This window comes from Pempheris klunzingeri, chromosome 13 (assembly GCF_042242105.1).
Source record: "Pempheris klunzingeri isolate RE-2024b chromosome 13, fPemKlu1.hap1, whole genome shotgun sequence".
In the NCBI taxonomy this organism is placed as follows: domain Eukaryota; kingdom Metazoa; phylum Chordata; class Actinopteri; order Acropomatiformes; family Pempheridae; genus Pempheris; species Pempheris klunzingeri.
The window spans coordinates 6,640,547-6,664,193 of NC_092024.1; the positions used below are offsets into that span (position 1 = coordinate 6,640,547).

At 42.1% G+C, this 23,647-nt stretch overlaps 2 protein-coding genes across 3 annotated transcripts in view; one reads left to right on the plus strand and one right to left on the minus strand.

Annotated features, from left to right (window-relative positions):
- Window positions 1–7,349: 7,349 nt before the first annotated feature.
- commd8 (COMM domain containing 8) lies at window positions 7,350–14,285 on the minus strand. Its single transcript, XM_070842737.1, has 5 exons — window positions 14,228–14,285; window positions 13,117–13,272; window positions 12,684–12,836; window positions 11,642–11,797; window positions 7,350–7,547 (listed from the first exon to the last, which is right to left on the minus strand). Exons 1-5 carry the CDS (start codon window positions 14,270–14,272, stop codon window positions 7,527–7,529), a joined length of 531 nt encoding a protein of 176 aa, XP_070698838.1. The 5' UTR covers window positions 14,273–14,285; the 3' UTR covers window positions 7,350–7,526.
- Window positions 14,286–14,397: 112 nt separating this feature from the next.
- atp10d (ATPase phospholipid transporting 10D) overlaps window positions 14,398–23,647 on the plus strand; it is a 31,008-nt gene continuing 21,758 nt past the window's right edge. Inside the window, exons 1-3 of one of the 2 annotated variants that reach the window (XM_070841681.1) lie at window positions 14,398–14,909; window positions 18,360–18,732; window positions 18,982–19,176. In XM_070841681.1, the coding sequence (XP_070697782.1) occupies window positions 18,446–18,732; window positions 18,982–19,176 (482 nt within the window). In that variant the 5' untranslated portion in view covers window positions 14,398–14,909; window positions 18,360–18,445. Of the gene's footprint in view, window positions 14,910–18,359; window positions 18,733–18,981; window positions 19,177–20,677; window positions 21,127–23,647 lie in introns of those variants that run through there. The other variant, XM_070841682.1, reaches the window with a different exon arrangement.

The window sequence follows — 23,647 nt, forward strand, 5'->3', positions numbered from 1 at the left end:
TCCAAAGATTTTCTATTGGGTTCAGGTCTGGAGACTGGCTAGGCCACTCCAGGACCTTGAAATGCTTCTTACGGAGCCACTCCTTAATTGCCCTGGCTGTGTGTTTTGGGTCATTGTCATGCTGGAAGACCCAGCCCCGACCCATCTTCAATGCTCTTACTGAGGGAAGGAGGTTGTTGCCCACAATCTCGCGAGACATGGCCCCATCCATCCTCCCCTCCATCCTGTCCCCTTTGCAGAAAAGCACCCTAAAGTACGCTGTTTCCACCCCCATGCTTCACGGTTGGGATGGTGTTCTTGGGGTTGTACTCATCCTTCTTCTTCCTCCAAACACGCCGAGTGGACTTTAAACCAAAAAGCTCTATTTTGGTCTCATCTGACCACATGACCTTCTCCCATGTCTCCTCTGGATCACCCCGATGGTCATTGGCAAACTTCAGATGGGCCTGGATGTGTGCTAGCTTGAGTAGGGGGACTGTGCATGCGCTGCAGGATTTTAATCCATGACGGCATAGTGTGTTACTAATGGTAACCTTTGAGACTGTGGTCCCAGCTCTCTTCAGGTCATTGACCAGCTCCTCCCATGTAGTTCTGGGCTGATCCCTCATCTTTCTCATGATCATTGATACCCCATGAGGCGAGATCTTGCATGGAGCCCCAGACCGAGGGAGATTGACAGTCACCTTGAGTTTCTTCCATTTTTTAATAATTGCACCAACAGTTGTTGCCTTCTCACCAAGCTGCTTGCCTATTGTCCTGTAGCCCATCCCAGCCTTATGCAAGTCTACAATTTTGTTCCTGGTGTCCTTAGACAGCTCTTTGGTCTTGCCCATGTTGGAGAGGTTGGAGTTTGATTGAGTGTGTGGACAAGTGTCTTTTATACAGGTAACAAGTTAAAACAGGTGCAATTAATACAGGTAATGAGTGGAGAATAGGAGGGCTTCTTAAAGACAAACTAACAGGTCTGTGAGAGCCAGAATTCTTGCTGGTTGGTAGGTGATCAAATACTTATTTCATGCAATAAAATGCAAATTAATTATTTAAAAATCATTGTCATTGTCATTGTCAAATCATGTGTTTTTCTGGATTTTTTTTTAGATTCTGTCTCTCGCAGTTGAAGTGTACCTACGATAAAAATTACAGACCTCTCCATTCTTTGTAAGTGGGAAAACTTGCAAGATCTGCAGTGTATCAAATACTTATTTTCCCCACTGTATATCAAAAGCCCATGGAGTGTAAGAGCAAAAAACCTATCTGGCAGAACAATCAATCTTTCTGGACAGGAAAATTCTCTTACGGTCCCGCTGCCCTGGCGACCGCACTATGGCACTCCCAGAGGGTCACAATAATTGTCAAAAATAAACAGCACACAAAAGGTACACAATGAGAATAACAGCTGTTGTCTACTCTAGAAACTTTGAGTGTGGGAACATCCATGAAAGAACAAAAACTGTCCACCTCCAGGCTGGTCATCCCATCGCACCTGTTAAGTGGACCTGCCCCTAATAACTAATCATTATTTCCCTGATAGACGAAAACAAAGTAAAACATGGATGTGAGTATGAGAACACATCTATTATCACCAATCAGTATCTTTTTCCTTAAATTTTTGTTTAGTTCTATGAAATCCATACAGATAATTTGAAAATGGTAGGGTGCTTCAGGAAATTTACCTTGTCTTGGAGTAGTTTTGGTAACCATAGGTTGTAAATGTTTTATTTATCACAGATACCATCCCTCCTGTTGAGACATGTGAAATCCCATGGCTCAAAATAGGTGCAAATCAAAAATGATTCTGCTGACTGATCATGGTCATGTTGCCACTCGTCCTCCTCGTGATCCTCGTCTGCGTTTTAGCCCTCTGTCCAATGTCCAAATTTGCCACAATTGTAGCATCTTTCGTCCCCATCCTCGTCCACCTCCTCCTCTAGGATCATTTCCTCGGTAACAAACATCATAATATTCATCAGTGGGAAATTCATCACAGTCCTCAGTTAGAAAAGTATCATTACTTTTAACCTTAAGTTTCTTTTTCTTTACATTCGTTTGTTCCTCACCATGTTCTGCATCTTTGGTGGCTTGAATCCCTGCACATCTCCATTCTACGAGCTGCTTTTTAATACCATTGCAGATTTGTGCATGCATTCCGAGTAGGAATGCATTTTTTAGCTGTAGGCTGTAATTACTTGTGTCTGCATGGTCTACAGGAACACAGCTGTGAGTTGCAAAAATCTGACTCAGCCTATTGAAATAGACTAGTACTGACTCCTCTGGTCCCTGTTTGCACTCTAACACTTTAGAGTAACAAGCCTGTCCTCTGTAGTGTTGGACTATTCTACCATACAATGCCTCTGTCCACTCATTGTACTGCCCATCTTCAAATGAGATGGGTGCGTTGTTTTCAAAGGCGTCCCATGTCCCCTTCACCAAACGCCAATCCTGTTTTACCACACATCGCAGAGCACAGCTTCCACTGTGTCCAGCCTGAAAACTGTCACACAGTCTTTTTTATCTCTGTTATGAATTCTGCTGGATTTGTTTTGGGATGGACGATGCCAGCAGCAGCTTCTTTCACGTCCGCATCAGTCCATGGTCTATACACTCTGACAGTGGGTGGCTGATTACTCTGTCCTGCTCTGGGATTTGGCATTTCTATCATAGGAAACACTTCTGCATCTTTAAGTCCTAGATTAGGTACTGGAGGTGTACTGAGGTACTGTAAAAGATTGTATATATTACCACTTCGGGTGACAGGGGTGGTTGTGCAGTCATGGATGGTTGAGGCAACTGGTGGGGGGCAGACGAGGAGGAGGACGATCCTGGAGGGGAGGACTTTGAAGCGACTTTCCCCAGGAGAGGTGCGGCCAGCAGAGGTGGTTGTTGGGGATCCGGGTATGGCGGTAGACTGGGGAAAGGACCCAGGGGTGTGTATTCGTTGTCCTCTCGCTTATCTCAGGCAGAATACAATTGAGGATAAAGGTTAGAAATTTTCTCATCCCTTTCTGATTCCTTCTCCTTTTCTCTCTGTCTCTGTTTTTCCTCCCCCTCTTTTTTCTCCCTCTGGCGCAGAAGGCCAGTTTGTCTAAGTTCTGCTTTGTTTAACCATTACTGTTGGCTTAGATGTCACTAAACTCTGAATGTTGACATTGCAGACTGAACCTTCCATCACAGTATACTCATCTTTGCTACTGCCAGACATAGCATGAAAAGTCCCTATTCCACTCCCAGAATGTAGAATAATTTCCTCACTGGAAGGATTAGCCATTTTTACATAGATGGAACCATGTTCCGCAACGTCCATCACGACACAACAATGGCATTGGCAACCAGGAAATCGCAGCCCAAAATAAGAGGTTTAGTACAGTTTCTGACATGTGTCATTAGCTTGTATACTTAAATTGACTGAGATTGAGTCCAGAGGGTCAAATGTGACTCCTGTAAGAGGAACAAAGTTCTTTACAATGGGTTTTTTGTCGAGTGCAGTTGTAGACACTTCACTGATAACTGAAATGTCTGCTCCAGTGTCAACGAAAGCATGAACAGTGTCCTCAATCACAACTGATACATATCTTTTTAACACATCAACCTCAGCTAGACTGTCTCTGATATCGTCTGTTGATGAAGCATTACCATCCTTGTGGGCCTAGGTGAAGTTAGTAGCTGACAATTGGCCCTCAAAGCTAATTACTTGTAGTTTACCTTGATGAAGCTGATGTGAGATGGAGAATAAAACCGTACATGTCCAGGACTTCGAGAGTGGTGAGAGGGATGACTGTTCCCATGGCATTCTGGACAGTGGCCATGTTTTGTGTGGTCCCTTGGTGATGGGCTGTAGCCATGTGTATGGCGCTCAGATGATCCAGAATCTCGTCTGTCATACTCGTCCCTTTCATGCCTAGGAGGTCTGTGCGAGGTATCACGAGCTGAGTGTCATAGGAAGACTCTCTATAGATATTTCTATCTGAGGGATAGTAGTGGCTGCAGCCTCCATTATCAGGGGTGGGGCTCCTCTGACGAAATCTGTAGTCTGATAAACTGTGACTTGTGTGTTGATGCTGGCGTTGCACCTCTAGCTGTAACTGTTCCACATTTTCTGACTGTCTCCAGTGTTCTAAGCATTTTCTGTAGATCATCTGAGGTGGCAGAGCTGACGCAGAGAGAAGTTGAAGGTGTAGGAAGGTGAGCCACAGAGCCACTCCACATCACTCCACAAACTCCTACAGGCATCGACATCACACCATGTAGTTCCCTATCTACATCCGTGAAAATAACGCACCACCATTGATTGAATTATTCAAATTCTCTCAAACCTGAGAAGGCAATCTCTAAAACAAATAAAACAAAAACAAATCTCATTTTACACTAGCTTTGTCCACAAACTCTAACTGGGCATATATAGCATAGCATAACTATATACATGGCCAAGCAATAATTAAACCTTGTGAATGTATTGGTTCTGATTTGCTTTAATGATCATTGAGTTTGATTATTGTGATGTGTTGTAGTTTACTGTGCAGCCATAAAGTTTAGTTGATGTTAGTTTGCTCACACAGACACAGAGTCTACAGACTAACCATCCTCTCCTAACCTGGTACCTTTATCTACACACTCACAGGGGGGTCTGGTGCCCCCCCCCCCCCCCCCCCCCAAGCTTTAATCCACATGCTGTCTTCTATAATACTGTACAACTGCCAACTCTGCCAAGAACTCCAAAGTCCTTCGACTAGCTATTAATATGGCAATCTTGATAGTAGTTGTTAAGTTAACTATTAGTCATAATACCAAATTGGTAGTTTAGTTATTTCATGGGACTGAATCAGTTAAATCTTTTTCCTCATTTATTGAGGTGGTGCTCCAATCAAGGTGGACTTTACACCAAGTCCCATTAATCAATAAAATTATCAATTATCTTTCATAATTATTAAATTATTTCTGATGGCTAAATTGCCCCAGAAATGGTGCAAACCCATAATGTTTGTTCCTCACTGATGTGAGGTGATGATACCACTGCTGTGGTATCATTTAGCCAGCTGCATAGCTGTCTTTTCACGATACTGCTCTCCTTGTGTGTGTCTATAGGTACACAATTCAGCAGTAAGCCAAACTCCATTCACATGCATACAGGAGTCAGGATATGGCATCCAAGCTCCTCGTGCTTTGTTGGGTGGCGCCTTCGTACACAATCTGAATTGGAGTGAAACTAAACAAAACAAAGAATAGGATATAATAAGGAACATGTACTATCAAGTTGTACATTTTAGTATCCAGTCCATATAGCTACTATGCATTTGTATCATAAAACTTCATAGTGTACAGTCGATATGGCTTTATGAAATACAGAAGTATAAAGGTAATGAAAATACTGTCCACATATTTTTCTATGACTTGTGATTAACTGATACTCACAGACAATGTCTTCGAAGGCATAAACAAAATAACTTTTACAGTAGATGAAAAATTTAACTATTCAGCAAAAAAATATAGATGCCTGCTTAAACTAAAATGAGTGATCCAGGTCCAAGTGCATATTCAAGAGAAAGTACAACAAAATCACTAAACTAGGAGGCAGAACAATGGACATCAGTAGATCTTGGGCAAAAGAAATAATCAAAAGAAACATCATTAAAGAGTGGCAGCGCAATTGCTATACAGGGAACACAGGATGACACCTTTCTGCAATACAGAGAGAAGGTGGCGCAGTGAGGGCAACTAGAAACAATACATTTTAACAAGGCTGAAGGTAGGACACACCATACTTAATAAAACACTACATTTGATGGACAAGCTTCCCACAGGATTATGCGAGTATTTTCAAGTAGTGGAGACAGTGGAACATGTCATTCTACACTGTCAAAAATACTCTCAAGAGATCAGGAAGCATAGAGTGAGAGAACTTTTTGTTAAAGGTGTGTTTGACATTGGGTCAGAGGACTAGATTGATTAAAACAATTCAGTGTTTAGAGATATAGTTCCTTTTTTAAGCTTACGTATTTATTCATTTAGAGAAGGGGATAATTAACTCTGGTCCACACTCCAACACAGGTTGCACTAATGCACCTTAAAACGCTGGTTGCCACCCACCAAAAGACCAAAACGAAGAAGAACTTGTCGAGTGACAGCAAACTTGAGATGGCGATACCACTCTTTATTCAAACTTTAGCACCTGGCTGGAAGGTGTACCATTCTGTGCATTTGCTATTTGGTGTGTGTGTGTGTGCCAACCCTGAAGATATTTCCACTGCTAGCCTTGCTTAGCTCTTTGTCTGTGAGGGTTGCAGCTTTTGAATGGGGGTGTGCTGGTCTGGGTTATTGTTATTGTATTCTATTTCTGTGTTCATTTTAGCAATCATTACCAATACCCAGCCTCTGTTATGCAACATGGGACATGATATTAATGTATAAAACTTTGGACAAGTACATCTTTTTTTTTAAATGTATTGTCAATTCTTTCAATGTATTATATTGCTGTGGATTTTGACTATGATATACATTTTCATAAGAGTTTTTCCTCATCTCTCTACATGGCCCTTACTATATGTTCACGAGTCCAACACTCTTTTAAAGGAAAATAAAGAGTCATGAATTATCAGTCTGAGACTCAACCATGCTTCAGCTGGGGATACTACAGTGGTAGTAAACAGTAAACAGTTCAGAAAAGGAACCACTTTTTTTTTATAAGTTTCCCTTAGTCTTCAGGTTCCACACCTTTGTGCTAAATGCACCCCTGGACCCAGCCGTCAGGCCACCATTGGTCAGTGTGTGAGACATGACCCAAGACATCCTCAGGTCAAACAGCAGAGCTCCACAGTTGTTCTCTCTTCTCTTTGTCAGCTGCCTCAGCCAGCACACTGTTGAGTCCCATCTTCCCTTTTGGATATTCATACACACACTGTTGTTCTTTAGTTTGGCACATTTAGTTTGTTTGCCAACCCCTACTCTGCCAAGAAGATCCTTCAACTAGTTATCGATATGGTAGTTATTAAAGTTAACCACTAAAGGTAATACCAGTTATAAATGGCTATAATTTTCTTCCTTTTAAAAGTGGTCCATGCCACCCCACAAAGGTAGACTTTACATTAAGTCCAATTAATCAATATAACTATTAATTATCTCTGTTTATTTACGATAACCAAATTTAACCCAAATGCCTGAAAAGTGGTGCAACCCCAACACAGCTAATTAAGAGAGATTAATTCTGGCAATCTGGCAACACTTAACACCGTATATATAACTGTTTTCTACTCCTTATAAAAGTGAATGGACACTAGTTAAATCAAATCCAACAGAAGCAGAAGCAAGGAATCATTCATTTTGACATATTCATGATACAACAGTGCATTACAAAAAAATAATACCAGAGTGTTTAGATGCTCGTAACAACGGCTGAATTACAAAGGACAGAACTCACAAAATCACAACAGAGAATCTCTTTTACACTTTTTGACACCATGAAATGAATCCACTGGACTTGGGTTAGTTGGGGGGGATCAGTAATGGGATGGGATCAGTAATCCATAATCTTTCCATCATTTCAACTGCAGCACCACCTGCAAGACACAAATACATAGAAATCATTAGCAAGTCATTTGACAGATTAAGTGCAGACACTTCAAACTCTACACTTTGTTGCAGGAGGAAAGGTTGGGCTGTTGATGTAGTTATAGGGGGGGGAAATGCTCTGGTTTGCTAGTATTTCTTTAAACCACACACACCACAGTTTTGGTTGGTGCTCAACCCAGGATGTAGCGATTGCACTCTAGCAAAATAATAACTTTTTTCGGTTTTTGCCTGGTGAGCCCTGGCATTAAAAAAGCTAAATCCCCACAAATCAACTAAAACAGTAACACCTAAAACACAAAAATACATACAGCATGTTGACTATGTGATACGACTTCTACTGATAAAAAACAAACAAACATAACTTTATCCTGTGTGCCCTTGAGGTGAAGTCTGCCTCTAGAGAAGGTTGCTGTGGTTACCTATTGTAATAAGTCTGAAATGGAATGGACCACAGTGGACACAATTGAGACCGTTCTTTCACACTCATTCACACACTGAAGCTGCTTCAGGAGCAAGTTGGGGTTCAGTGTCTCCCAAGGACACTGCGACATGTTGACCCATAGGAGCTGGGGATCGAACCCCCGACCTTCTGATTGAGGGACGACCCACTCTACCACTGAGCCACAGCCGCCCATTGAAAAGCCCAGACCCTAGGGCTGTGCTACAGCCAGGTATATCACAGCCAAGGTTTCTTAATGTGAGCTGGCTCTACAAACCCTAAACTGGATGTTTCAAATAAAATGTGCAGTTACTAACTGTCTTTGTTAACCCAGGATTTCTGCTTCAGGTCCTGGCCAGGCTCTGTGCACGTTCCCATAAAAGAGGGCATTTGAGACATAGTTTTACTCTCCCACCGCACAGAATCTCTAAATGTGTTCTCAATAAAGACTAAAAGAAAAAAAAGAAATGCTCAGTGACACTTGGTGACTCTCAGTCCTCCCATTTATATATATATATATATATATATATATATATATATATATATATATATATATATATTTCTGACATAGCAGCTGTACAGTGTAAACCTCTTATTAAATATAGCAGATGTAAACCTGAAGTGCATTTAGGCCTTGTTGGCTGAATCAAAGTGTAATGAGCCTTTAATGCCTTTATTAGACTGGAGAGCTCTGACTTTGTACTGTCACAATGCCACCACCTAGTGTTGATTCTCCATAAAAGTGGAAACATTTGCAGGTGGTAGTGCTTCGTCACTACCCCATTTATTATTTTTACCAGTGTGTTCCTTTGACTTCAGTCTTAACCCTTGGTCTAACCCAGAGTTTCTCAACCTTGGGCTCATGGCCCCTTGCAGTGTAACGTGATCTGCATCACAGTTATAGAGGTCACTAAGACTCATGGTCTTAGTAGGTCTTTCATATTGACTGATATTTATTTTTCATTCATTTGTATTTAAAATTAAAGGCTGCTGCCAAACATGAATCTGTTGTTTTTCAGTTAATTGACAAAAATGACAAAGAAATGTATACCCAAATGATCCAAGAACACATAATGTTACACATCAAAGTGTTTTCCACTGTACTCCAAAAAAGGAAAAAAATAGGAGAGCCTTTTGTTGCCCTAGAGCAAGCTGTGTGAGGTCGGTCCTCAAGTCATTTCACTTTACAGACTGTTGGGCTGAGAGCTATATGTCTGTAGCTCCCTGCTTGAGGCTCCCTGCTACTAGCATTACACCACCACATCCTCCACCCTGAAGCTGGTGCCCCTGAAGGCTGTGTGCTCAGCCCTCTTCTGTACTCTCTGTCCAGACACCACTGTTTGGCCAATCAAAGCTCCAACACCTTCACTAAGCCTGATTCAAATCAATGAGGACCTGACCTGGATTCACCAGACAGACATCGTCACAGAAACACTTCTTAGTCTCAAGGCTGACTCCAGGATACTCTGAAACCTCTACAGTGAGAGTAGGCACAGAAAGAATATTCTGACTCTTCGCTCTACAGTGCTACATCACCAGGATGGAGTGTGGGATAAAATACTGAGATATCACATTATGTGACTATAATGTATTGATTAAGTGTTGATTAAGATGTAGTAGGGATTGATACATGATGGTTAGTATGACAGGAGTGTTGATCAAGTATGTAACCTCGATAAGCATGAAATAATGGAACTAAAATATAACCGAATATCATATTTTATACTTTAAATGTACAATCTTTTACACTTTGTTTTAAAATGCAGTAAGAGGAAACCCAAATCTGATGGTACAAATTGGAGTAAACACTTTGTATTAGAAAATGCAATAATAAGAGAGCAGGAACCTAACGGTGTGAGCTGAAGTGAAGGTGAAAGTGTTAAGGAGGAGTTGGGACCTGCTGGTGTCGGAAGATGGTGCTATAGGATGATGGAAAATTACCAGCTGCCCTGTGGAAGCTCACAAGGTCGGACAGAGTGATCCGGTCAGAATAAGGTCAAAGGGACAAACTCCTCCTTGCAGTAGATGGTATAATGTAATTGGTTAGGGACAGATGCTGGGGGGCAGGCAGATGAGATCATTCTGCTGATTTTAGGTTATAAAAGATGGAACCCTTGCAGTGTTTAGTCAGAACTGTTCAAGTTCGGGCTTTGCTGTCGACACTAAATCTCTACTGCGCTGAGCTCTGAAGTCTCCAGGTGCCTGTTTGGAAAACTTAGAGTCTGAGAAAATTGCCCAAATGGATTTGGGAAAAACTTTGACACTTTGGAATAACTTGGAAAAGCTTCGATCCTGGACAGAGACGATTGACACTTAGTCTCTGGCCCAAGTTTGAGGGACTCTCTCCCCCACACTTCCACAGGAGCTGACATTGGTGGAGGACCTTTCTAACATCTTTGTATCAGTATAATCCGCCTCATCCCCGATCATGTGCTCAGTCATGGGGGTGCGTGAGTATCAGTATCTGTCGGTCTGTCTGCAACATTCAAAGAAAAGTTTGGTCTCCTTCTAAACCGGATCATCTGCAGATGAATTCCACGCCTGATAAATCCCCATTTCTGGAGGCTTCACTGCCACGTTGACTGGACAGGAGACCAGGGTTGGTCAGAACACTCTTCACTCTCCACCATAGTTTCTGTGGCATCCTTTATGTTATGTAATTATTTATGTTATTCTTAAAGGTGACTGGATGATTTGTGATGAAATTCATGTTGTGCATTTCTACCTGCCGGCACCATCAGAAAATTCCCAATCTTCCCCTTTTTAAACATTTTTGCACAATTGACTAGTGGAAAGTTTGTGAAAGTGCCATGTGTGTTTTAGAGGTAAAAAAGAAACAGCATAACAACTTTGAAGCTGCAATACTAGAGACACAAATATGTTTTCGAATCCAGGTTGGGAGTTTGCATGTTCTACCCGTGCTTGTGTGGGTTTTCTCCGTTTACTCCGGCTTCCTCCCACAGTCCAAAGACATGCGGGTTAATTGGTCACTCTAAATTGCCCGTAGGTGTGAATGGTTGTCTGTCTCTATGTGTTGGCCCTGTGATTGGCTGGCGACCAGTCCAGGGTGTACGCCGCCTCTCGCCCAGTGTCAGCTGGGATTGGCTCCAGCTCCCCTGCGACCTTGAAGGATAAGCGGTATAGATAATGGATGGATGAATGGATGGATGTCCTTGGACTATGGGAGGAAAACTGAGTACCTGCACAGAACCAAGCACTGGGAGATGGGACATGCAAACTCCACACAGAAAGGCCCGAGGCTCAAACTGCACACCGGCAGGCTAACAGATTCGAACCTGGAACCTTCTTGTGCTGCCCTCAAATCAATTGTGTCAAATCGCACTGCATCGCAACAGCGGTGAATCGTATCATGTTGCACTGGTGGTAACTTCACATGTGTGATTAATGTATCTGATCATTGACAATGTATTGAGATATGTCACACTGGCCTCGGTGATGGAGATGTGCATGTGTACATATATGAATATATATACCCATAACCTGTATACCTGTGTACCTCACTAAGAACATACATTACTACATTGCCACACAAGCTGTCTAGACCCTAAAATGTAATGATTTACGTTATTGGGATCACACATACACAAACACACACAGAGTTTTTACCGTGTGTGTACCTACCTTATTAGCAGCCTCTAGTGAACTGATGAGTTTGTTTAATTCCTCTCTGTTCATCTCCATAGTGAGAGACCGGGGGGTTCTGTTCTCTCTCATATCCAGACTGAGACTGAGCAGAGGAGTGTGGAGAGATGAGATCTTATCACTGGACAGAGCTAACTGAAGGAAGAGGATGGGAAATAGAAGAGGTCAAGTTTAGACGTAGCAGCATGGCAGGTGAACGGTCTGTGTTTGTATAGTATACTACTCAAAGCGCTTCACACACTGAAGTTATGCTTCAGGAGCAAGTTGGGACACCAAGGACACTTCAACTCCATGACTTCGACATGCTGACTCATAGCTGGGGATCGAACAACCGACCTTCTGATTGAGGGACGACCCACTCTCTGAGCTCTGAGTACTGTGAAGCCACTATTTTACTATGTATACTTTAAGATTCCCTTGGCAGCTGTCATAAGCTGTCATTCAGCCCCCTGAATGATGTGGGCAAGTATGTGACCTACCAGTGACAAGATGAATCCTGTTGTTGAATTAATTACATAATCTAATAAGTTTTAAAAAATGGCCAGTGTCTCAAAATGAAGGTGGTAGTAATTCATTTACATTAAAGTCACTACTTAAAATACCACGGTTATGATGACCCCCTGACCTTAGTGCTGTCCTCAGGTCAAGTGATCAACTAGAGCCTTCTGTGTTAGGCCTCTCTGGGTGAACATGAATTAACATGGAAAAAGGTTGGGTTTTTTTTAATAGTAAGGATATTTTCATATAATGCATTATAATGTTTTTTAACCCTGTCTGCTATCAGCTCATATATGCTGCATCCCCTGGAGATCGTTTGTCATCTGTGTGTTTGCTAGACGCTCAAACAAAGAGATGGTTTCCCAAAATCTTAAAAGTGGGTGTTTGCAGTAGAGATGAGTGTGCAGATGCTTTCACTGACTTTAAGATATAACGCTAATCCAATTATGACATTTGCATTAGTAACACATTAGAAATAAGGAGTGAGGCCTATTAAACACTCAAGTGTGAAGCATTAAGTCACCTTAAGCTGCCAGTCAAAGTCCTGCAGAGTGGCAGAAGAGATGGCGTCGGTTCTGCCCAGGAGAGCACGGCGGATCTCATCTCGTCTGACTCTCAGCACGCTTAGCACAGCCTCTGCTTGGCTGCTGCCTATACCTGACAGTCTGGCCAGCACCTGGGAGGAGGAGACAATCTGACCTGATGATAAAAGTCACCAAAGACACCAACTGTTCTAGAAATACTGTAAAAACACCTGCTTCCTGCACACAGACTGTGTGCTCTGTGAATATGTGCCTTTAAATCCACAGTTCAATAACACAGTAAAAGACAAGTCACATAAAGTTTGTTTAGAATGGGCCATTTGTCACATCATAAAGGAATCAGAGGCAACTCTGCTCCAAATGGCAACGACAACCTCAGCTACCATCCGACCTGTTCTGTTGTCGCCGCCTCACCTCTTCATCAGAGCTGTTGTTCCCCACTGCCAGACAGAAGAGGGCTGTCAGGGAGTTGAGTAGCTCCAGCCAGTCCTCCAGGCTCCAAGTGGCACTGTAATCCTCCCTGCGAGGAGGACCCCGCCCACACAGGTCATCCACCACCCTGTGACACAGCTACACACCAGATAACACCGTGAGGATTTGAAAGATGAGATTTTTTTTTTCCTCCTTCCTTTTTAAACTATACCCTGAGGTTTTTTTCTTCTAAAATTCATAATCATTACATAAATCCCCATCTATCCTTCATATGGGGGACATGGCTTTAGCTAGAATATGAAACTGATTATATCCTGATGATAATAACTCCTGCAATAATCAGCATTTCATTTTCATATTCTATTTATATTATTCAGTTGTATTCTTACTTAGTGTATGTCCTCTGTACATACAGATCATTGTTATTCTAGTTTATTGTATTCCTATATTCTCATGTTTCTCTGTATCAGAGCAACTGTAAGTAATTGTGTCTCAGTAAAGCCTAGCATGCATCCACAAGAGGAAGGGTAAACCACTGGACAAGCCACAAGTTTGTCTCATGCTGCCACTCAAATTGCTGTGAGCTGAAACAAGCTAGAAATATTAAACTGAACTTTTTTATTGCTTTAATGTATAATGAATCAATTTATAGCTGCTCTTTAAAGTGCATGAACTGATCAGACACTGAGATATATAATTACACTGATGGCACACTCCTCATACCCTTGACTTAATCCAGATTTTAGAGTGAATACTTTAATGAACTAGTACTGGTACTGGGCATATACTGTAACGTTGTGTGTTTCTTAAATAGGGCAAACATGTGATCATTCTCTGAAGGCCTCCAGCCCTGATGAGAAACAGAAAACTGATATCGATATAATGATATAACTGATACAAAGTATTCCTGCCGACTGACTGACTGACTGTGTGCCCCCCCGTGTCTTGAGTACTGAGAAAGCTCTCAGTAAGAACTGCTGAACATTTAATTAACTGTCTTCTCTTAATGATCTTTTCGAGGTGCCACCCGCAGCTGTCCCGTTACACACGTAGCTGAGTGTCACTATTCATGAATACAACGATCAGTACTCACTTTCAGACATTCTGCGGCAGACAGCCCGCTCAGTAACGCCACCATGTTTTCATTTGGTTCCGCCTTCTGATCAGCTGAGCTCGGTCACGTGGTAGAGTGAGATGCGTTCACATGACTTGGAGAAAAAGGAAATTCAACGTCTTCCAAGATGTCTTAGTGTTCGCACGTGACGTTAGTAGGTTATATACTCTTTTGTACATGTTCGGCTGCTGACTATGGGCTTTGCCGTGAAACCACAGTCTCAACCATCGCGACACGGCGACACTGTACAACTGTGTGGCGCCAAACTCCGTTTAGAGATCTATCAATTCCTGTGACCTTGATTACTGGCGAGGGGAGGCAACAGGCAGAGTGGGCCAGATGGAAATGTCTAAAATGTTCTTTTACGAGAATATACGATGAAGAACTTGGATGCCGAATGTAATACGAATACCCAATGATTCGTACAAATGTGAGTTCGTATCGATATACGGATGTATTATTTCTGGTTTTGATGTAAAGGAGAAGTTCCACAGTTTGTCATTGGAGTTCTGATGAACGACGCTCAACGGGAATGCGGAACGTTTAGCAGCATTTCACATCCTGCTTTGTGTCGGCGTGTGTCTGCTGGAGTGGTCCTCTGATCTGTGGGGAACAGCGAATAGCTGCTTTTACAGCTGATGGAAATCAAAGGAAGAGCAGGGTGAGTGATGTCTGCCACCATCTCTACTGGGGACTAAGACGGGGCTCCAGGAGTGAGGAGCGTAACACTTGTTCATTCATTACAGTAATGGTGAACAATGCCTAGAGAGGAAGAGCATTCTCAGGTGGTGTCGATACTTCAGGGCTTCAGAATTCATCCTGCACGATAAAACTCTGTGTTCCTCCACTCTAGATGTTATTAGACTCCAGCAGCAGTAAGAAGCTGTTTCAGTTGGAGCCCCTGATTAGATAAGCAGGGTAAACAGGCGTGCCTCGGTGCTTTCATGCAGTCTGTGTATGTGTAAGCTGCGTCCTGTAGTTACAGTAAGTAAGTTAAGTGAAGTACATCCGAGTTCATGTTGCTATGGTGTGTGGATTAGTTCTAATGGAAGAGTGAATTAATATGTGCTGTACCCCATAATTTAGCTGGAGAGAGATGACCTGATGCTCAGTGAGGAGATGGACAGAGAGGGGGGGTTTACAGTGAAAAACATGACAACAGTTAATGAATATTAATAACACAACTATTATTAGTACAAGAGAACCACAGCAGGAGAACCAGGACCAGGATCCACAGGAACCTGAGAACCACAGCAGGAGAACCAGGACCAGGATCCACAGGAACCAGAGAGTTAGTTCTCGTCAGAACACGAACAGCAGCGTTCTGGACCAGCTGGAGAGTCTTTAATGACTTATTGGGGCAGCCTCTGCGTCATTCATAGACAGGATGGGCCTGATTTTAGCAATGTTATGTAGATGGAAAAGGGCAGTCCTGGAAATTTGTTTTATGTGGGGGTTAAAGGACAAATCCTGATAAAGATAATTCAGATTCCTTACAGTGGTGTTGGAGGCCAGAGTAATGCCGTCCAGAGTCGCTATACTGTTTGAAAATGCGTGTCTAAGGTGTTTAACCCACCTGTTGTCCTCATATTCTGTATACACCCCGTGTCCTCAGGGTCAAAATGACCCATCTTCGTTAAACCCCCAATATAAGCAACTTAATTGAATTTGAAACACCAAATCTTATTTTGCTTGAAGAAACAACTTGTCATTCACCACAAATTGTGTGAATACCTGAGTTTTCCCTCTTCACCTGGCAGAAAGATTGCATTTATTCAAGACACCACTCGTTGCTATGACACTGTCAATTGTATTATTGTTTCTTGTTGTCTTGACTCCCGGTTATCAAATCGTAGCAGTCTTGAGTAGGTGTGAAAGAGTTTGAGTGGTATTGTGGCTCAGAAAATTGGCCTTCCACTCTCTGCATCCCATAGACTAGCTGCAGTTGCATGACTGTATACACCTGCTAAGATTATGGGTATTATAGGGTATTCCTCCCCATCTTCTTCTTCTGATACATCCTCCACTTCCTCTTCTGAATCAGAGTTGTCTTGCTGGACTGTCTTGCTCTAGAGCCTGTTCGACGTTATGACACGCACTCATGGCTTCAGCACAGAGATAATTCGGGGTACTCTCATCTGCAGCACCTTTATAGCCTCTGGGAATCCACAGACAAAGGGGCAATATTGTTACATTTGGGTCAGATCAAAGGCAGAGCAGTCTGCAAGACCACCTGTCTTGTCTTGTTTATGTCTGCTACTGATTGATCTGAGACAGAACTAAAACATTCTCACATTCTGTGGTGTGTAACTAACTCTGTGACTGTGATTTCAACTCAATTTGACTGTCGGGTCATTTTGACCCGAAGACGATTTTTGTACCTTTTTTTGCACAGCTTACATGGAAATGTGAATAAAGGCAACAATTCACTTTTTCTAATGTTGGGGTCAATCTAGGAAAAGTCATCAAATTTCAAGTTGAAAAAATATCGTTTAGGGGAATTTTTTTTGGTTTTTAACACAGTGGCGGGTCATTTTGACCCGAGGACAACAGGAGGGTTAAGGCTAAGCACAATAACTTTATAACTTTACAATGACTAAGTTTTGTCTGAGTTTAGCAGCAGAAAATTGCTGCTCATCCAGGACTTTATATCTTTAAGGAGACTTGGACTTTAGTCAACTGATTGGATTCATCTGGTTTTATTGATAAGTATAATTGGGTATCATCTGCATAACAGTGGAAATTTATCGATTGTTTCCTGATAATATTACCCAGAGGAAGCATATATAAGGTAAATAGTATCGGTCCAAGCATGGAACCTTGTGGAACTCCATGTCTAACCTTAGTGTGGACAGAGGGATTCATTGTTAACATGTACAAACTGAAATTGATCTGATAAATAGGACTTAAACCAGCTTAATGTGGTTCCTTTTATGCCAATGAAGTGTTCCAGTCTCTGTAATAGGATGTGATGGTCAATGCTATCAAATGCAGCACTCAGATCTAACAGGACCAGTACAGAGAGAAGTCCTCTGTCTGATGCCATAAGGAGGTCGTTTGTAACCTTCACCAGTGCTGTCTCTGTGCTATGGTGCGCTCTGAAACCTGACTGAAAATCCTCAAATAGATTATTGGAATTTAGAAAATTACACAGCTGGTTGGCTACAACTTTCTCCAGGATCTTGGAGAGAAAGGGAAGGTTGGCTATAGGGCTATAGTTGGCTAATACACCTGAATCAAGAGTGGGCTTTTTCAGAAGAGGTTTAATTACCACCATTAATTAAAGGTCTTTGCCACTAACATTACTCTCAGATCCTCTCTGTAAAGTTAATGGAGCATGTATCCTCACAGTATAGAGTTACAGAAGTGGCTTTCTTTCAACCCAGTTAGATCATCATGGTAATTTATGCTGGTCTGGACCAGGTTATGTTAACCTGCATGTCTTTGGACTGTAGGGGGAAGCTGGTTGTACCCAGAGAGAATGGTTGCATGGGGAGAGCATGCACAGTCCTCACAGAAAGGCCCCAGATTCAAACCGCAGATCAAGCTGGCCTGCAGATTTGAAAGTGAAACTTTCTAGCTGTGAGGCAACAGTGCTAACCACTGCACCATTGTGCTGCCTGACAACTGGCTAGTATATGAACCTGAGAGATGAGAAAAGCACAGAAAGGCTCCGGGGAAGATACCAAGCTAGTAACAGACATTAAACAGACATGAGGTGTAACGATGGAAAGGAAGAGGAGGAGAGAGGAGCCCAGTGCATCTTGGGAGTCCTCCGGCAGTCTAAGCCTATAGCAGCATAACTAAGGGCTGCTCCAAAGCCTGAGCCGGCCCCAAACTATAGGCTTTATCAAAAAGGAAGGTTTTTAGTCTGCTCTTAAATGTAGAGAGGGTGTCTGCACAGGAAGTCTAGGATCCAGTTGCAGGTGTATAAGTTTATTTCCAACAGCTGCATCTTCTCAACCAGCTGCTGTGGCAAGATTGTGTTAAACACAGAGCTAAAATCAATGAGCAGGATCCTGGCACAGGTGTTTTTATCTTCGAGGCAAGTCAGAGTGAGGTGGAATAGAGTGGATATGGCATCCCTTATTTTGTGGTTTTCTGTCTGCAGGATAAGAAAAAAGTGAAAGTGAGAAAGTCCAGTGTGGACCACAGAGGAGGGTCAATCTCGTAGCTCAGCGAAATCTTGCAGCTTAGATGGAGCGGATCCACTGGGTGCAGCATCGATGTCGGCAGCTACTGGTGGGAGACTCTGACCGAGGCCGGTACTCTGCTCCTGATGGCCTGCCAAACAAAAGCTCCCTGGATGCCGACAGCTCCCAACAGAGAGTCAGCGGGAGGCGGAGAACGGTGTTTGCCTGCCATGGGCCCCACCAACAGGAGTACAAAACTGTCTCTAAAAGCTATAAGAGCAATGCCATCTGCACCACGAAGTACACCTTGTTGAGTTTCATCCCCATGAACCTGTTTCAGCAGTTCCACAGGTAAATCTTTTACTTACAAAATAAATGAATGAAATAATTTAATTTTTATACATCAATAAATATTAGAGATATTTTAATCTAATGACACAACCAAAGTGGTGGACCAAAACTGACCAACTGACAGGAGATACATGCTGGTCTCGTTGTACACCATTGTAAACGGTTTGGTAGCACATGTTTGCACTTTCACGGCTTCTTTTGTACATTTGTCTCTCCCTACTAATTTACTGCTCTGGGCCATCTTTGTAGGGCTGCCAACCTCTACTTCCTGTTCCTGGTGTTACTGAATTGGGTGCCAGTTGTTGAGGCCTTTCAGAAGGAAATTACCATGATTCCTCTGTTGGTGGTTCTCACTGTTATTGCCATCAAAGATGCTATTGAAGACTACAGACGCTACTTGTTCGACAAGAAAGTCAACAACAATATAGTGCGTGTGTTCTGTGGGTGAGTAAACCTGGGCCATTTCCATTTTCTATGTTTCTGCATGACTATGAGGCGCTACATCCAGAACACAAAGATGATGAAGCATCTACTCTTAAATCGATAGTATAATAAGCAAATGCTTAGACTCGACGTAGTGCTGTTTTTGTTGTTTGCTTAATCCTGTTCTGTATCAGAAGATAGTGAAGCGCATATGGCGCAACAGACTGCAAGATGCAGCACAATCACTTCTTAGCTTTTTTTCCCCAAGAGACAATGAAATATTGCAGTGTAATGCTTAGTCGGACTATCTTGATACTTTGAGGAATAAATAGCTTGCTTCTGGAACCATCATCTACTATGCAATCTTTGACACTACTGGAAAATGTGGTTAGGGTTAGGGTTACACTGTCTCCTAAAATATACATTCATGTCTACATTCAATATACATTCATGTCCTACTCATTTGTTGTTAAAAGAAACTGCCTGAATTATGTTTTTAGTGTCAATGGTCTGTATTTGTATAGCGCCTTTTTAGTCATTTCGACTACTCAAAGCGCTTTTACATCACATCCTCATTCACACATCATTCATTCAGGAGGAATCTAAGTTGGAGGAGACGCTTTCAACACACATTCACAAACTGAACAACAAACTGAAGCTATGCTTCAGGAGCTTCACTGAAGTTGGGGTTCAGTGTCTTGTCTTACACTCCATGTTGACTCATGTGGGTCGTCCCACTCTACCTCTGAACCACAGCCATCCCTGTGTGTATGGGACTAGTTTCAAGTGTTAAAGTCCTATGCTTTTACATCTTCCCTCCACACTTGACCACTCTTCAAACTCTTATGTTGTACAAGAACATAACACTTCCGCTGTCGCTGTAACCTAGGCATCCATTATGTTTCCTCCAAAATGTATTTAGCAAAACTATTTAGCAGTGGAGAGACATCATTTTTAGGAGGGTTGATTTATAAGCACATAGGCTGGGGATGGAATTTTTATTTTGCCTCCTTCACCTCCTCTGCCTCAGCATGACTGCGCCTGTGGCTGTTTGGGTTTATATTCATACTTTTATGAGTTGAAAGAGCCATCATTTCAGTATTTTAGAGTGTACAGTAATATATCAATATCTGGAGGATTTTTTTTATCCAGTCATGCTGTTCAAGTTGACTAATGGATACATACATTTTGTCCGCTGCTCTGATCTTGAATGATCCTCTAGAAAACAATGGCATGGCTCTGTGACCCTCCTTTCTACTTTCTACTCTACTCTCTTTTGAGGCATTTATGAAACTTGAACTTTGAGTTTGTTTGCAACATGAAGCCCATCAGAGGAGTGGCCATGATTTCCGGCAGCAAGGTAGTTAACTATCCACTCATCCCTCCCATTCCGCTCTCTGTCCATGCCTTTACTTGGGAAAGACGAGGAGAAGATTCCACATCAGAATGGTCTGTTAGTATTATGGACAGCATTAGTGCTAGAGTAAAATTACAACTGGTTAATTCAATTCAATTCATAACAGTTGCAGTTAAGTAAGGCTTCTAAGTGGAGAAATAAATCGGGAAGCAGATCTGAATCCACTGCAGCGGTGGACTCATGTCCCATCTTGATTCAACCAAGGAGCGCCTGAGGAAGACTAGGACAGTGGTAGCTACCTCTACAGAGGACGAGGAACTGAGGCAACTGCTAAAGTTGTATGAAAACAACAAGATCCAGACAACAAAGTATTCTCTCCTCTCCTTCCTGCCCAAGAATCTGTTTAAGCAACTCCATCGCTTTGCCAATGTCTACTTTATCGTCCTTGCTGCGCTCAACTTTGTTCCAGTGGTGGAGGCCTTCCAGCCAGAGATCGCTCTGGCTCCTATCTTACTGGTACTGTCAGTAACAGCTGTCAAAGATATATGGGAAGACTATCGCAGGTTTAGGTCAGATCGTTCGATCAACAGGCTTGGCTGCTATGTTTACAGCAGGTAGGTTAAATGTTGCTTACAGTCGCTTTGATGTGTCAACAGCCAATATCTAAGACGTCTTATTCGTGTAGGCCTGTCATCTTAACGGTTAAAAACGGATCTCATTTTTAGTTTCAAGAAGGATCGTTGCAATCAGTTGCAGTGCTCCCTTGTTTGAGCTCTGGTCTTTTTTATTAACAGAAACAAGAATGGATGTATTAAAATCAGTTCACGTGAAAAAACACTTCACTCAAAGTTCATCTATAAATTTCCTCTAGAAATTTAGAAAGAGATAGAAGGTTCTACTAGATTATTTTTGAAGAAATTTGGAGTGGACCTTGAATTACTCTGTCGACGAAAAGCAAAGTTGACTCCTGGTATTCCTGGTAGTATTCCTGGACTGTTTTCAGTATCATACTAGTCATACCACTCTTACAACGGTGATTCATTGTGGATAAGGTCATGACAGTTACAGTAATTCCCCTGTCTTGCTGTATTTCAGTCATTGCCTGTAAAAGGCGTTGAACTGCAGGTGTAATGATTAACCGCCGATTGTACCTTGAGGCTGCTGCCTGTTACAGCCCTAAACAAAGGGGTGTTGGCAAATACGACTAGGACCCTTCCCTAGAAGATATTGGATCTGATTGTAGGCCTACTGAAAAAGTTTTGAAAGGGTGCACAACAGTACTGCAGCAGCTCTACTAAGCTCTAATAAGGGCAACAAATGACTTGCTGCTTTTTAAAAAATCTGGAAATCATGCTATTTTAAATTTGTTAGACCTGTAAATTGTCTGTATTTGTATAGCGCCTTTCTAGTCATTTTGACTACTCGAACTTTACATCACATCCTCATTCACTCATTCATACAGGAGGAATCTAAGTTGGAGGAGACTATTCTTTCATAAACATTCACACACTGAAGCTGCTTCTTGCCTAAAGACACTTTGACATGCAGACTAGGAGGAGCCAGGGAGCAAATCACAGATCTGCCAATTGATAGACGACCCACCCTACCTCTGAGCCACAGCCGCCTCATAAATGAGTTTCAGGTGATCCTGTGCAGCTGGATCAGGGACCTTGGGCCTCTATATCCCATTTCTAGACCCATTCCACTGGGTTTCAGTGCTTTGGTGGATTGTCGACTGTCTTTTGGACCTGGCTCTGGTTTCCTCATCAAGTGCTTTCCCTAACCCACTCAGTAATTTAAAAGCCTATCCTTTAAGCACCTAAGATAGATGTTTCTAATGCATGTCAGCCTACCCTCAGTCTGGTGGGTTTACTTCTCGATAAACCTGGCAGATTGTGCTACAGTGGTTTCAGCTGGATTCAGGTCTATAGTTTACTTGTTGGTACTACTTGGCTATGGCTATGTCGAGGTTGGATTCATGCACTGTGTCTCTAATCCTATTGCAGACTTCCCTTAATGTCCTCCCAGAAGCTTCCAGCATCAGGCTGGTCCCAAGATAGAGCTCATCAGATAGCCTCAGGTCGAATTCTTCATACTGGACTGAACCTGTCAAGAATAATCTAGCTACCAAGTTCAGCTATATGTGGAGCACCATGGCTGGTGTTGGCGTCATCTATGAAACAGCAACTGATAAAGATTTTGTAGGATATGACTCAAAAACCTTTATAAAAAAACATTTACATCAGTGCATGTACATATTACATATGTTGTGTAGGTAGAAGTATTATTACTTCACCTGAGATAAAGAAGCCTGGGTGAGACCTAAAGAGTCGTTAAACAAGGCAAGACACTCTTCAAATGCTTAGAATGAATTATGAAATTTCCCATTGCCAATAAACATACACAGTAGGAATAGACAATGGTCAAAGAAGTACATACTTCTGGGCAGTGGACCAAGCTGTCAACACAGCATTGACACATAGAAAGTTGATATGGTGAATATGTTATAAAACTGTTTTGTAAACTGTGTATTTCGCCTTGCAGCAAACACTAAGCAATATAACCATTCATCTGGAATTGTGCTTTTGGTCAATATACGCTCTCAATTTAGCTCCATGACCTGCAAAAAGAATCTGACTCTGAAGAATGGTTGTCTGTGCTCACCAGCTAGTCCCTAACTTTGTCTGAACTTTCACTGAAAACAACTGCTTGCTGCTGCTGAAAACCACATTGATGGTAGGGTAGCAATAGAACTTGTACTTAAGTTTTAAAGTTAAAGTATTCTTTATGCAGAATGGTACCCTTTTGATATGTGATTTTATTACAATGTTGTATAGTTGTTGTTATTTATTTAAATGCAGATGTTGGCTGTTTCATGAGTTGGTTGTCACAGTGCCAACCTAGAGGGCGCTGTTCCATCATGTTGATATCAAACATTTGGTGTAATGTCATGCTCATTTTTATTTGGCCATTGTGTGTCAGACATGTTTTACGCTATGATATGTCCGGTTAACCAGATCCTCTTCCGATTTGGTCAAAAAAGCCTTAAGACATTGACAACGCTTACTAGTGAAAATGAGTCTTTGTTGATGGGCATTACCATGACGGTGCTGCAAATTTTTTAAATTTAAATTG

Excerpts from the sequence above, each read along its gene's own strand:
- commd8 (XM_070842737.1), bottom strand. The coding sequence starts at position 14,272 with ATGGTGGCGTTACTGAGCGGGCTGTCTGCCGCAGAATGTCTGAAA. Across the intron at positions 13,273-14,227 it reads CTGCCGCAGAATGTCTGAAA|CTGTGTCACAGGGTGGTGGA; the intron begins GTGAGTACTGAT and ends TCTGGTGTGTAG. Across the intron at positions 7,548-11,641 it reads CACTAGAGGCTGCTAATAAG|GTGGTGCTGCAGTTGAAATG; the intron begins GTAGGTACACAC and ends TGTGTCTTGCAG.